The sequence below is a fragment of the Hypomesus transpacificus genome, chromosome 5 (genome assembly GCF_021917145.1).
Source record: "Hypomesus transpacificus isolate Combined female chromosome 5, fHypTra1, whole genome shotgun sequence".
Classification (NCBI taxonomy): Eukaryota; Metazoa; Chordata; class Actinopteri; order Osmeriformes; family Osmeridae; genus Hypomesus; species Hypomesus transpacificus.
In genome coordinates, this window is record NC_061064.1 from 7,390,315 (window position 1) to 7,405,662 (window position 15,348).

General features: G+C 46.2%; 1 protein-coding gene across 1 annotated transcript in view; it reads left to right on the top strand.

Moving 5' to 3' along the window:
• The first annotated feature begins 9,247 nt into the window (after positions 1–9,247).
• The window catches only part of auts2a (activator of transcription and developmental regulator AUTS2 a), a 44,690-nt gene continuing 38,589 nt past the window's right edge, over positions 9,248–15,348 (top strand). The window contains exons 1-2 of the mRNA XM_047020960.1: positions 9,248–9,403; positions 11,196–11,949. Of these exons, the coding sequence (XP_046876916.1) occupies positions 11,680–11,949 (270 nt within the window). The 5' untranslated portion in view covers positions 9,248–9,403; positions 11,196–11,679. The remainder of the gene's footprint in view (positions 9,404–11,195; positions 11,950–15,348) is intronic.

A 15,348-nucleotide genomic window follows, 5' to 3' on the forward strand; every position in this document is an offset into this window, starting at 1 on the left:
CTACTGTATCCGTAGTTTACTCACAGTTGTGAATTCTGGGAAATACTCCAAGCCTACGCTTGCGAGCAGACTGTACATGGCACCCACCCCTAATGAGCAGGTTGTAGTGTGCTCCGAAACACTGTGTTCCTTCGTGGGGTATAGCTGGTTTACAGCGCGATGTATGAACAGGTGCATGTTCCTCACTTGGACTACGCACACCTCGGAGGGCTCTGAGCCGACGAAATCAAGACTCAAGGTTCCACGCTTTAATCACGACTCCTTGAAAGGTTCCTTTCAAATCTCAGAGAAGAAAAAAAAATAAGAAAAAAACCCCAGCGTCGATGAGAGGTGACAGTTTTAGAAGCGTTATGGTGGTGATGTCAGCCAGCAGCTATTCATCAGTGCTGAAGCTGTAATCTGGAGGCTTGTTTTCAGTCCTCCCCAGTGCAGTGGACACGCCAGCGCTGTGACACCCCGGACCCTCTTTCTATTAACATATCTCCAGTCCATCAGCCAGATTGGCTGCTCCTGAATCCATCCGTCACCGTCACTCTATCAATTCGTCTTCCGGCCCGCCAGTCCGCGGGCCGCGCGGCCCCGGCGTTCCCGAACAACAGAGGCATCGTCATGTGACTGTCAGGAGGGAAGTGGGACGACAATCGAAGTCTGTGTTCCTGAGTTATTCATCACGCCGTGCAGACAGTGCCATCAAAGCCCATAGAAGGATCCCATTACCATGGGGAGCTTGTGAGACACTTGCTTGTAATTACAACCTCCGTGTGATTGCCTCCTACTGTACAAGCATTTGAATAAGGAGAAGACAAAAAGAAAAGTGGGGGTCTACGTCCCCATGGCAACCCCCCCGGCGCTTTGGCAAAGGACGAAATGTACCCAAATTGTCCAATGAACCCAAATAGAGCAGCTTGTATGTTGAATAAATAGAGGATAATGGTTATTTGCTGTCGTAACCGAACGATCCAATAGTCACTAGCACCATTGGTAGATGTGTAAGAGTAACTCAACGATCGGCAGCATGTTGAGAATTCATTATTTCAGAAGAAATACATTTAAAACACACACACACTCCTAGTCTCACAGCAAGAAGGTTCTGGGTTTGCTTCTGGCTTGGCCACTGTTTGGTGACCAGCTGCACTTCCTCCCGGGCCCCTCTGGTGGAGTTGACGTGTTCTGCCCGCGCTCACAAGGGTTTCCTCCGCAAAAGATCCCCAATAAAACCATGCAGAGCAGATGGCTCCTCCTACCCACAACCCTGAACCAGGACACGGTGAGCACTTGGACTTGGCCCCTGGTCACCTGGACGTGGCTGACCACTGCTCCTGGCTGCCCTCAGAGGAAGGACAACAGGATGGGAAATGTGGTGCAAAAATGTGGTGGACACCTTTGTCTGTGTGTGTGTGTGTGTGTGGGGGGGGGATCACTCCCTGCACGCGTGTCACACTGCATGACCAATAAAACTGCAAACAAGAGAGACAGCGAGAGAGAAAAACAAGAGAGAAAAACAAGAGAGACAGGAGTGAGGGCCGAGGGAAGGTACGAGAGTAAAAGTGCGCAACAGAGAGAGAGGGAACCACAGAGGGTGGGAGAGTCAGTGTCGCTGCCCTCCCGCGGGCGCACCCGACCCTAACATCTTATCTCTCAGACACGCACTCACACAGTCACACATTAAGCTGTTGGATTGTATTTGGGAGAGTGACCAGTGTCTTTTGCAGGTGGAGAGGTAAGTACTTGAAGCAACACACCAGCGTGAAGTGGAGACAGACCTGACTGCTCTTTGTCCTCAAGTCGCTAGGGCAACAGCATCCTGTCGTTTCCTCATGAGCGCTTTGATTGAGAGCCTGGGGCATGTGGGAAATCCTGCTTGAAGCCTGTCTGCACCCTAATGATCCGTATTTGTCACTCCTTATTGAAGCCCTGGACTAGCTCATAAACAATTCATGAGTGTAGCCCCTCTGAAAGCTGAATGCCGCAGCATGATTAAATAGAATATTTGTTTGCAATATTTTAGGCAAAGATTTCATAAGGACAGGTCTTTTGAGAATGACCCTCCCTTGCATGTTCACATGGCTTAATTGCTCAAGGTTTACGGGTGTGTGTGTGTGTGCCCCAAATATCAATCACAGTAAGACTAGGGGCAGCAGTCGCCTGTGTAGCCTATGACCGGCCTTCAAACTTCATCTGACATTACTTTCGTGCTGCAGAGGCAGCAAGTCAATTGCTCCAAATTAGCCAATTGGTTCCTTAGCATCGCGGGGCTGCCTGCGGGGGTCTCGGGCTGTAAGGGCAGACGGATTCAGCCCCAGCCTGCAGACAAAGCTCCAGGATCCTCCCCACCCTGGTGTGTTCTCACCTGGAGCTGTGGACAGAAGTCTCCCGCCAGCTCAACCGGTGACAAACCCCCCCTGTTTGCGCTCCGCCTCCACGTCGCAATACCCGGTTGTTATTCCACGAGGCTGCTCGCCGGGTCCAACCCTGTGTCGTCGGCGGAGGTTTGACCTTTCGCATTGACCTTTGCCGTCCGTTTGGTGCCAGAGTGTGTGTGAGCACACGCCGTGGAGGTCTGTTGAGGAGGAGTCTGGTGAGGAGGGCACACGATCATCCCTCCTGATCCCCCGTAAACCGGCTCAATCCTCGGGAACAATGGCTCTCCATTATGGAAATGGAAAAAAGGGGAATATGACATGATTTCTTATCTCTGGGCTCTCAACCGGTGAGGGTGATTTGAGAAATTGGAGCGACTGTTTATAGAAGAGGTCCCTCGCCACGTTCTGCGTGTGGTGTGTGTGTGTGTGTGTGGTGTGTGTGTGTGTGTGATTTTGGAACCTAACGAAACATGTCTTGTAAACGCTCTGTAACCCATGAGATTCATTTGTGATGATGCAGGTTTTTCCCCATAATGGACTGTTACTGTAGGTGAGCCTGTAAATTAATGACCGCAAAACGGATTGCCCCCAATAATGCAAGTAGGCAAATCTGTACCGTAGGAGAGTAATGAGAATGGAATTTAGTCGTTGCTAGTCCCTCTCTCTCTCTCTCTCTCTCTCTCTCTCTCTCTCTCTCTCTCTCTCTCTCTCTCTCTCTCTCTCTCTCTCTCTCTCTCTCTCTCTCTCTCTCTCTCTCTCTCTCTCTCTCTCTCTCTCTGCCTTTTTCTATTTCTTTGTGGCATGCACCTCCTACATTCTTCCAGTCCTCCCCAGGACTCCTCATGTCCCAGACCCCCACTCAACCCTTTCCTCCAGCAAATATATTTCATGTCATTTTGTCTTTCACAATCCGCTTCATTTGGAGGCTTACAAATTCTATTAGGGGGGGGGGGATCCTGTGAGCATGGAGCGTGCCCCGCCGCTTTACGGAGCAGGAGGGGGAGTCGCCTCGCAGGGGGAACGAGGCCCTAATACTAATAAACGGGCACGACACTGCCTCTGCCTCCCTCGCCCTGTGGGATGCGAGGGAGAGAAGGCTGAGTAATTGGAAAATATCCCTGCCTCGTATTCCAGAGAGAGCCCCACCCCCCCCTCCCCCCTCCCACAGCCACAGTACCCCCCCCGCCTCCCCCCCCCCCTACAACCCCCGCTCCTCACCGCCCCTTACTCCACCCCTCACCCTCCTCTGCACTGCACAATGAGACACACTGTTCCCGTTTTGGATCATAAAACACACAATTAGCCCAGTTTGAGGGAGGCTGCTTGTACAGGGATGTGTTTGTAGTGTTAGGGAAACGGACTGGAAATGTTTGCATGCGTCTGTGTGTCTTTAGCCGAGGCTGGGTGTGGAGGAGGGTAGGGTTTTCCTGCGGTCATCACACTGTCTGCCATAGTGTGTTTGTACAGGACACACGCCCTAGAAATGCTCCAGCATAGGGGACTGGCAGATTGAGGTAACAATGGGGTTGGGAACTTTCTGTCATTGCACCAATAAATGTGGAGATAAATGTAGCTGATTCTCTTTGTGGGTCAGACATTTGACACCAAAGCACTGAGGCCATTAAGTACTATACACTATGCCAGGAACATAAGTCCAACTTCTATGAAGACTTACACTGTGGTATACCAAGATACCTGTCAAAACTTGAACCTGAGTTTATAATGCATCTATGGTGAGCAATGGCTGGTTTCAACATGTTCTTGTTTTTATAGGTCAACCATCCTTTTCAATATCCTCGGTGTAACTTGAAAGCATTATGGTAGCGCACTGTTTAAGCGTAAAAGCCAAAGGAAGAGCAGCTTTGTGTCAGTGCTTTATTCCTTCCATCATCTTTTGTTTTCTCTTTGTTGCATTTCTTCCCAGGCTATATTTGGAAGCCGTCGGGCTTCATTTGCCCAGATGACAGATATGGAAAATACTCCTCTATGCAAAGCCAAGTCTGAAGCTCAACGTGTACAGCTGAAGTATATCAACTTATCTAGTCAATTGAAAGAAAAATGGGAGAAGCATTCGAGAAAAGGATTTACTCTGAAGTATTCACCATATCCAGGTGTGGAGTATTTGAGTGAAATGCCATCACTGGCATAGAGGGTGGAGGACTTCAGAGAGACCTGCATCCCGTCTTTAATCATTGAGATCTCTCTGTGAGACCAGCTGCTATTGGACTTAATGTCACTCTGGGCTTACGTCCTCGTGTAGCTGTTCATCTTGGTTCATTGTGTCATTGCCTGACTGGATGAACTGGCAAACCTTATATGCAAAAGTGATTGATTGTGTGAGCCAGTGGAAGTAACATGAACAAAGAGGATTCTGACAAGCCCCATACATTAGCATCAGGGAGTTTTTCTCAATGCCTTCCAATTCACAGCTGTAGGATTTAGTTTTCAATCATGTGGATTCATACTGGTGCTTCGTGGACAATTTCATCTTCACACAATCATACTCAGCGCTCTGATGAAATGATGTTAGGCTCACTGCCTCTTCACTCGCTCACGTAGCGCACTGTTTGTGTTCTGGTTCTGCAATTGTAAATCTGCTGTTTGAATTAAGTTCTCATCTCTCTCTGACATTATGGCAAAATGTGTTTTCCATTGTTTGTCACCTATCAGTAAATGTAGTCACACTGTCACTGTGGGCTCTGCATCCCCTCTTGAGAACGATGGGTCGCCGGGAGGTCTGGGTCATTCGAAATTAATTAGCCACCTGCTTGCCTGTGTTTTAGCATGTGGTTCAAGGGCATGAAGCACTCCTTGAGCCTTGAGGGACTGCTTTAGTCATTAATCCCAGGGATGTGCACAGGTTTGGGATCAAGTTCATGGAGCAACCGCCCATTTGAACTCTTTGGCTGAGCTGCCCCTGTAATATTCTAATATCTACTACATAATTGCTTAAATTCGATTAAATTAAATAGCTTTCTTACTTACTGCAAGTAGAACTTCAGTCCAGTAGAAATATGATGTCATGACAACATTGTCAATGTTCCCAAGCTGTATAACGTTACAGGTATCTGTGCTGTCCTATCCCAAAATATGTGTAACAACTGCATTAACATTATCCCAACATAACCTCCGAAAAGATATCTATTTTTGTACAACTCCAGAAAATATGCTAGTGCAGTCTCAAAGTTCCCACACAGACTCCAACAGTTTTGTTGTACAGCCAGTTGGCTGCTTTATATATTGACTACATTTGTGGTTATTCTTGCAAAATGTTTAATATGCTCTTGTTCATATGAAGGAATCAATGATCAAGCTTTTAAAACGTCATTCGTCTTTAAAATGTCAACAGTTTACATATGTAAAATACATTCGTGGTTCAATGATCTTATTTCGCCCCATTCAGGTACATGTTAATGTGATACCTCCCTCTAATACCTAAAATCACAGGGATGACTTTTGCTCTAACCTCGTTTCAGGTCGGAGCAACAGCCCCTCAAAACAGCTGCACGCTTCCCTGAAATCCCAGTTTCCACCCAGACGTGATTATACCACTGAAACCAGCGTTGTAACAGTGGACATGTTGTGTGGCTGGCAACAGCATATTCAGCACCACGCTCTGCAGGTAGAGGATGGAGTCAGAGAGCCGCCGAGACACTGCTTAACGGTCCGTCATGCTGATGTTCCTGCCTGCAGAGCAGGAGACATGTAAATAAAGACCACGGGTGAACACGCCGAGTGTACGACAAGGGCCGCTGTGGCTCACAAACAAAAGCCCGGGGGAAGGAGGCAAGACCACGACACCACTGAGCAGTTTCGTGTTGCAGTCCAAGACTAGACGTGCTGTCTGGATTGTCGAGAGGTGTTTTGGAGGAGAACCAGGGTTTGTGGCAGAGCAAAGGAGGTAACAAAGAGATGATCTATTTGTAGATCTCGTTCCCTAATTACGTCTATCTGCTATGTTGTTGCATCATTTAGGAGAACGGCAGAGACTGCTTAGCTTCAGTTCTTACAGGGAAAGTCTGGCCGTTCTGTACTGGCTGGTAAATGTACTGTAGTTACACATTATAGAGTATTATTTTCCCTGTGTGACGATTATGCTAAGACTGAAGCCATTTCTGAGGCAGCTGGCATAGTTACACCTTACATCAAACACCACAAGGCATGAGGTGAATGCCTTGACACCTCCTCGGTGTTTCATACACCTGGCAGCACTGAGCTAGATGATTTCCTCAGATGAAGTAGTAATTAACTGTCTGTTGGCTTTGGCATCTTCAAGTACACATTCTGAATCACCTCTGACTGAGCAGTCCTGCTCGCCTCTAGCGTTTTCTCTCCAGAGGAGCTTGTTGCTTCTCAGCCTGTTGCTTTTCTCCTCATGTGTTTGACCCGTGTCTTGTTAATAGAGGTTCCAAGTCATGGTTGGAGCTCAGCTAGGTGAAGAAGTTACAACTGGTGGGGCTTAGCCTCTGTATCGTCTCTCATGTTGACAGAGTTACTGAAGGCCGGCAGCCAGGCACACTGTTTACACCTGGTGTGGTATCCTCGGTTAGTTGCACTGCAGTGTCTCCAGCTTATTGAACAAGTTAGAAGTGGTTATCATCTTCTTGGAACTGGTACTCAAGGGGCAATATTGAGTGTTGATGAGCTTTTGTCAAGGATAGTCAACATAGAGTCTTGGGAGGCAAATGGGAAAAGCTTAATCATTGTAGACTTCTACTATTCAGATTTCGTATGAAACTTGAAATGTCCAAAAATCAAGTGAGTACGGTGTACGTATGCAGCAGAGTTGCCTAAACTTGGAGACGGTGTCGGGGAGGGCACAGAGCACAGAATTGGGCTTGTGTAATGAAAGCTGACTGTGGTTAAGCTGAGAGGAGGGCAGGCCAGCCCATTCATCTTCCCCTCCTAATGAGGAGCGTCTGGGACAGCTGAATTAGCCAGCTCTTTGTCACCCCCCCCCCCTCTCCCCACATGACACTTTGTCAAAAGGATGCCCCTCCTAGAAGATGAGACAGGTCAAATGCGTGTCTGTGTGTGTGTGCTGGTGTGTGTGTGTTCCAGGGCACCGCTGTTAGCCTTGCTCTAGTCTGGGGGGGGGGGGGGGGGGGGTACGACAAGCCCCACCACCCCTTCTTCACACCCCCTGCACGTGTCATACATATGGCCGCTGTACCTCACCCCTCTGCAAACACACATGAAAACACTACTGTTTTTGGTGTGCATTCAAATGATTAATGATCATAACTCATGCTTTTACACACACACATTTGAGTATTTAACAGGCTGGGGTGGAGAAGGAATCAATACTGTTCAGCTAGTATTATGAGTGACAACTGCAACCAAAAATTGTCTCATCGTGAAATGAACACAACACTAACACAGAAATCATGGCAACACGTTAAATAACGTATACATTATTCAGTGGCATAGTTTGAAATGTTTAAGGTCACTGAAATAACAAATTGGGTGTTTGGCTAATCTAGACTAAGGACCATGTGCCGCGATGGCAAGAAAAAAAAAGTAATTCAAATAATGTGCTTAAGTAATTCGAGTTTTCAGGATCCATTTTTCAGGCCCTGTGGGACATCAGTGCACTGGCTGAGACACGCCCTTCTTGCTCACAGGTCACCAAAAAGGGCTGCAATAACTATGTATGAACGTATTGATTCTTTGTTCTCGAATGATACATTGCATAGATCTTGAATAACTACAACCTTGCATAATCATGTTCCCTCTCTAGGCAATAGAATATCAATTGAATGCATTACTCTGGCCATAATGAATCTGCAACTCAGGAGACTCACTGTTCGTGGACTGCAGTTATTGGTTAGACCAAGCGTGAAACATCAGAGAATCAATCACCGAGTAACATTGTGTATCCTGAGGTGGAACGTTAACTCTTGGCTTGTTCATGTATTTTCAGATGGATGTCTTTACCAAAGGAGAATGCAATAAATACACCCCGTGAGTCTATTAATGTGATACTGAATAGCCATTAATCTACATGATACAGGCTACATGTGTAATTTCCATTGTGCTTAGCCCAACAGGGATTTTGTTTCTTTCAGCATTCTGGAAAGGTTTAGACTATAATGGGGATATCAGATATAACTTTTCACACTGCCATCTCATTTATGAAGATGTTCAGGCATTCCTTCTTGGTGGAATGAACATTTATGTGTGAAACATGTAAACATTTATCAAATATTTCCTACCATAGCCTCCTGCGTCAGTTTCACAGTTGTGTTGACAAGAGAGATTACCTCAGATGTCCCCCAGGTCTCCCCACAGCGAAAGCCTATTCTTGTTACATAACCCAGACCATAATCTGATACCTGGTGCAGAGAGGATGGATGTGTCGATAATACCGCCTGCCATGGTGTCATTCTCAGTTCGAACCTTCTGAGTTCACCTGCTGAGGAACCTACTGAATATGCATAGGCTGTTGTATAAATGGTGTCACTTGCTCCAAGGTATGTGGATTGTGGGGCTGATTCTGAGGCATGGATTGGTTCTTTGGATTTTGTCATACAAACAAATACTTCTTGACTCTTGTAGGAATACTTATTCTGTTTGCAAAATGTACTTAAATGACAATGAAATGTATGAAATAAGCAGTCTAGGCTAAATATTGAGCTGCTGTCAATAATTCAGTTTTTGTACCTTAGTAAATAACAAAGCAATACAACGGTAATTGTTAAGTTAGAGGCGTATGTCTGCACTTGTGTCTGAAAATGTGACATCGCCGATGGATCACATGGGGAGAAGTACCACCTGTCATAACAGCCTGGACACAATTCCACAGACAGCACTACTTGCGCCGGGGAAGCGCATGCACTGTAAAGCGGCACTGCGGCATCGCCATATCACTGCGCCCGGTGCCTTCTCCGGGATCCTGAAGCACGGACTGGGAGAGAAGAGCCCCTTTGCTTCCTTGCGGGATTTATTTGTTTGCTAATTTTTTTCCTTTTGTTTTATCTTTCATTGACCATTCGTATCCGTATGCCTGCGACTTGCCTGGACCATCCTCACTTGCCAGGGTTTGCATTTCTTGGTTTTGCATGACGTGTCTTGGAGGAAAAAAGGCTCGCTTTGTGTGTTAGTGAAAATAAAGCGGAGCTGGAGCAGCAGGCAGTGCCAGTCGCTGTTGTGGGCTGGACTGGCCACGGAGCGCGAGATTTACTGACAGAGAGGCAGACAAAAAGGACTGAACGAAGACAGCTAGAGAGAGTGTTATATTAGCAGGGAACGAGAAATTGGAGGGGCGAAAATTGCTTTGGAACGATTTACTACAGCTGTACATTATCCTATGTCATTAGAGCAGTGGTGGCACGGGGCATCAGGTTAAAAGGGATAGGTACTGGGAAACAGCAGCTTAGGACCGTTATAGGAAAGCTGGATTTGGCTTCAAGGCTGAACAAGACCAAAACTGCAGCATAGACAGGGATGATTTTTGGAATGGTTGTGGCATAGACAAGCTTGGGATTTTGAAGAGATTGTATTCCCCTCTTAATATGCATGTGTTCAAAGCCATTGTAATGTGCTGATATGCAACATTTGACACATGCAGGCTTTCTGGCTCTAGGTTTTTATTACTTGTTCATTTTTGTTCAACCCCATCCACCTTGCTGAGCCATGCTTGGACCATGACATTGTGTAAAGTTGGAGATGATGGTTGGCAATGACTGATGATCGAGGTGTGCTGGGTGGTGCGGGGAAAAGGAGTGTTTCCACTGCCTGTGGAACATTCCTAGGTATGGGGAGGAGAATGATGAAATAGGGACCGGCTTGGATGGGGCTGGGGGCACTGTTTTTGTGCGTGTCTGTATAGTTTTGCTACATTCCCTCATAGATGATGTCATGCAGACTCCAGCAGCCACTGGAGGGTTTTCAGCACTAACGCCGGGAATGAAAAGAACGATGTGTGCTTCAGTGTGTTGGGATTGTGACGCCATGTGACGTGGAGGTGTCACGGTCATGTCAGGAAGATGAACCCGTCACCGTGGTAACACAGAGTGACGACAGCGCGTGGCGTAGAGGTCACGGCCTGCGTCGTCAGGCCGAGGTGACCACGTGTTCGAGTTTGTTCCCGTGGGATGCGTCTGGACATGTTGTCTCTAGTGTCGGACAGAGCGGTGGATGGGACGGGTGTCCTCGTGGGCCCCGCAAGGGCGAGACATCATGAGATGACTGGCATGAGATTAAGACGGAGTGAAAGGGGTTTTCTGGGTAGAAGAGGTGACTTGTGGAGTTTGCTGTGGAGCAACTTGTTGATAATGGGTCGTGAAAGGGTGAACCGTGTGTGGTAAATGGAACGCATTATGACACGCTCTGCTGTTTTGGTGGGCTGCATTGCTCTTAATGCACTGTGTGCTGGCGATTCTATTTCCAGGAATGAAAGCTTTAAACACTTCCAGGGTAGAGATGAAAAGACAAATGAAAGTGACACCTTTCTGTGCAGTGGTTCTGTAAGGGACAGTGTTGCAATGTCTATGCCATACACAGTCAGAAGCTGATAATTGGTCGGAAGTACTTATTTTGTTGAAAGATTTGGTAGGGCTGAAGTGAAAAGAAACCACCAACTGAGGAGCACTTAAAGCACATAATGATCTCAGCCAAAGGGCATAATGATTACCCATTTAAAAAAAAAGCACAATCTGGGCTGCAGATGAGTCTGTGGTCACACTAATGAAACATTCATTTGTCTCGCATTCGCCCTGTATGATATCCCTACCTTTTTGAAAAGGGCTCATTGACCTCATGCATTCTACAGCCAGGCCTGCCGCTGCGAACACGTTGCAAATGTGTGCTCTCTTTCTCTTTGACTTCCAGGAGAGAAAGCTGCCCCGGCTGTCTGTAAGGAGAGAGGGGTCCTCGACGGGGAGGATGTGGCATGCTGCAGTCGGCTCACCATGGCAGGACATGGCCAGTGACCAGACATTTTGTTCAACTTGAACCTCTTTTTTCCCGGCTCTTGGAGTTGACCGTGTTCTGGGACCTCCGGCGCATTGTTTCACTCTGTGCTAGCAGATTTCACAGACCACCTTTTGGGAATTTTGGCTCGGAACCTAGCACGCTAAAAGCGACTCTGCATTCTCTCAATGAGCTAGTGCCCTTTGGATATTACATGACTCCTCGCTTTCGATTGGATTTCACACGCTCACATCCGAATTTACTGCTTGTTGGAAATTGCGGCACACCTGTGTAGGCGGCCTTTATTGGTGGGGAGTTAAGCTGCACCTGGAACTGTTGCTCTTAAACGGGCTTGGTTCCCTCAGCTAGAGAAAGTGCTTAGGTGGGCTTTCCCTCAGAGGCAATGGATGGCCCTCGGTCCAATGGGCTCCGCAAAAAAAGGAAGTCGAGGTCAAAGAGGGATCGTGAGCGGATATCAAATGGGATAAGGAACAACCACGCGAGGGGCTCTGTGTTCCGCTTCTCCTCGGACTCGGAGCGAGAGGGGGCCAGGGAGCCCCCTTCCTCTCGTCCCAGGCCCCCGAGGAGGAAGAGGAAGGAGTCCAATTCCTCCGAGGAGGACATCATCGATGGCTTTTCCATCGCCGGCTTCATGACACTCGAGGCGTTGGAGGTAAGTGCTGCCCTTCAGTCTGCTGCTACACGGCCCTCTCTTGAGATGTGCTTGGATGTGTGTTTTCAGCGTTTAATCTGTGTTTTGCTATCTCGGTTGGAAGGGCCCTAAATCCATCTTAACGCTATGTTAAGATGGGCTTGTTATTGTCTCCAGCCCAGGCTACTACCTAGCTGGGTGGACTGGCCAATACCCTGGCTCCTGTGTGCATATTTTGTTGTTGTGGGAGCTGGATATCAACAGATGTGGCTTTAAACGAGTTTGTTCAGCCAGAGATCTCTATCTCCGTCACAGAGCGTGTGTTGTTGTGCACTGCTCAGGATTTGTTTGTACAAGAATGTGCCAGACAAGGGCTTATAGTTGGATGGATGGCGTCCAGAAGCTCTAGAAGGTTCTAAGCCCCTAGCATGGAACTAGTGGAACTACAGGAATACAACCAATATCCTCTTGGGAGTGTTCCCCTGATTTGTTAGTTAACATTGGTCTTTATTTAGATTTTTAGCTTTTACCAAATCATGGATAAAAGCATACATGTACTACTTTTACATGCCTTACTGCATGGCAAGAGATTGCAGGTTCAAACCCTTTACGCTTTGAATGAAAGTGTCTGCTAAAGGAATCCATTACCTTATATTACACTGGCATGATGTTACAGTCTTAGTCAGTGGGATCCTCCACCTAACATTCTGAGCCGAAACAGGTTCCTGTTTTCCTTCTGCCACTCCCCATATATGTTGTCTCTCAGTGTGGCCTGCACAGTATCACCAAAAGCATTGTGTTTTCTCCACACCGACAAACCCTTTTTTGGTTTCCGCGTGCCAGTGAATTGCTCGTCAGTTTTGCAGAGTAGCTCTCTTGAAATTCAGCAAGGTGTTTTCTTTCAGTGCATAGAAATCCAGACGCTCCGCAGGCCCCTGCTGCAGCTGGCCTTTACAAGTGAACTCTCAGAGGTAGGCTTTCCATTAAGCCTGCCTATTGAGTGATGGGAGAGGCTCTGGGTTTTCTGTGTTTAAGCAAAATTATTATTATTGTTTTTTGAGCAAAATTACCAAACAATTGTACCACGTTTCTTTTAAAGCTGTGATCGCACAGCAATACAATAACTGCAATGTCACCTTTGTACCTACTTCAATTCAATATTATATTTCATATCCGCGCTAAGCTTCATTTGGTCAAGGCCAAAAGGTTGTACTACCCTCAGAAATCTATCACTTGGTGGAGTTCATAGTGCTCAAACAATGAAAACTTCGCTGAAGAGAAACCAATTTCTATTGGTTAAATTAATAGTTACCATACTAACTACACAATGGTCTCTACCAGCAAGAGTGCAAGCATTCTGAAAGGACCTGCGCTCACCTCCTGCTGTGTAGCTGTGCTCTAGTTCTGTGGCAGGTTGAGTCAGATCGGTTATTCTCCTATCAAAGCCTGACGGAACATTTACACCAGTACCTTATCATAAGGCACTAAACGGCTGTCGTCAATAAATATTGTGTCATGCTGTCACTTATAGTGAGGGATTTCTCACTTATGCCTAATCATATCACCATAGCCTATTTTGGATGACATGGTTCAGGATGACTGACATTTTGTAATAAACTCAAGGTTACTCAGCTGCAAAATATGTATTCTATCTAGTAGGAAATTATAATCGTCCACAAAAGACTAATAGAATTTAATGAAAATGAATGACTGGCTTGATTTCTGCCAACTGCTGAAGGGTTCAAGGCAACACGCTGACTAATTAGATCAAAAATGAATGTGATAAAAGCATGTGGAGTGTAAGGGTAACTTGCTACTCACTAAAACTTGTTAAAGTGTTCTTGTTAAATTGTTACGTCAAAAGTTGGTTGCAGAATAATAGACAGTGGACCTTTTTATAATTACATTTAGTCATTTAGCAGACGCTCTTATCCAGAGCGACTTACAGTAAGTACAGGGACATTCCCCCGAGGTAAGTAGGGTGAAGTGCCTTGCCCAAGGACACAACGTCATTTCCCAGACGGGAATCGAACTGGCAACCTTCTGCTTAATAGCCTGACTCCCTAACCGCTCAGCCATCTGACCCCTCTGAACATTTTCAGTAACGTAACTAGAACAGTATTTAATTACACACTGTCAATAGGACAACCATGTGAATGAGCCATCTGATAAGTACTCAGGCCGATACTTGACAACACATGTTATTGAAGTGTATAATTACAGGCGCTGCCGAAATGTTATTGCATATTAAACATATGTGATTCATGTTGTAACATTGCTTATTACTCTGTACACTGTAACCAAGGCTCTTGTTATGTAACCAGAGTCTAAGGGTGGGCAGTGTAAACAGATGCTCTTTGACAGACTTTCATGTATTAATCTATGTAGATAGCCTCCATCAGAAACAATCAGAAACACACTTTTAGAACGAGAGAGCACAGAGAGCACAGGAAAAAGGAGAGAGAGAGAGAGAGAGAGCGAGCACAGAGAAATAAACAGAAAGATAGAGATGGGGTGAGAGAGTGAGGGAGAGAGAAGAAACCGGTAGCTCTTCACTGTGAAGAATAACACTGAACTACTCAAGGCAGTTCATAAGGCTTAAAGCACAGACAAAGCTTGCATCTAGTCACCCCTCAGTGTACTACTGAGCACATCTGCTAGGTTGAAAGAAAAAACTCGAACGATTCTTTAATCACACCCCCATGGTACTCAGGGGCATGCTGCAAGATATTTTCCTCTCATAACAAAATACCACTTTTTTTCAAGCCCTCTATTAATTTCCCACCTTCCACTACCATATATTTCAACCTCTTGGCAGTAATGCCAGATATTCGTTTAGCTGCGTTCTGAACCTGTCAGCGAATGATGCATGATGTGTGTTAATGGAGTCTGGCAGCTGAGTGACTGACACATCAAATATGATGTTCTGTCATTACTGGATGTGTTTAAGGCCACAGCTAAATATTCCTGCGTTTGTGATTTTTAACTCCCCAGTACGCAATATATATTTGCAAAACAATCAAACTTGAAATCATGAAAAATTTAATAAACAACAACTTTTCGATGCATGCTGTGTCTGGTTAGTGAACAGCCACTCAACAAGAGGAGAAAGTGGAGGAGGAGAAGAGGGAACAAGAAGGGGGCTTCTCAGATCAATGTAACATGAACTGAGGCAATGGACTGGTCCCCATTCCCTTGGCCTCGCTCAAATCCTCATTGATCTCCCCATACCAGTTTACATTGCTGTCTAGTGCACTTCCCATGTTGATGCCTTGCTGTGGTTTATGAAGGGCTTTGCATCTTTAATCTTCTTTCATCATTTGATCAAATATATCTTCCGTGTTTGAAACTAATACACATGGTGAGTCAGTACAAATTACACAGTCATCTCTTGCATTTATGTAACTGTATGCCTACTTA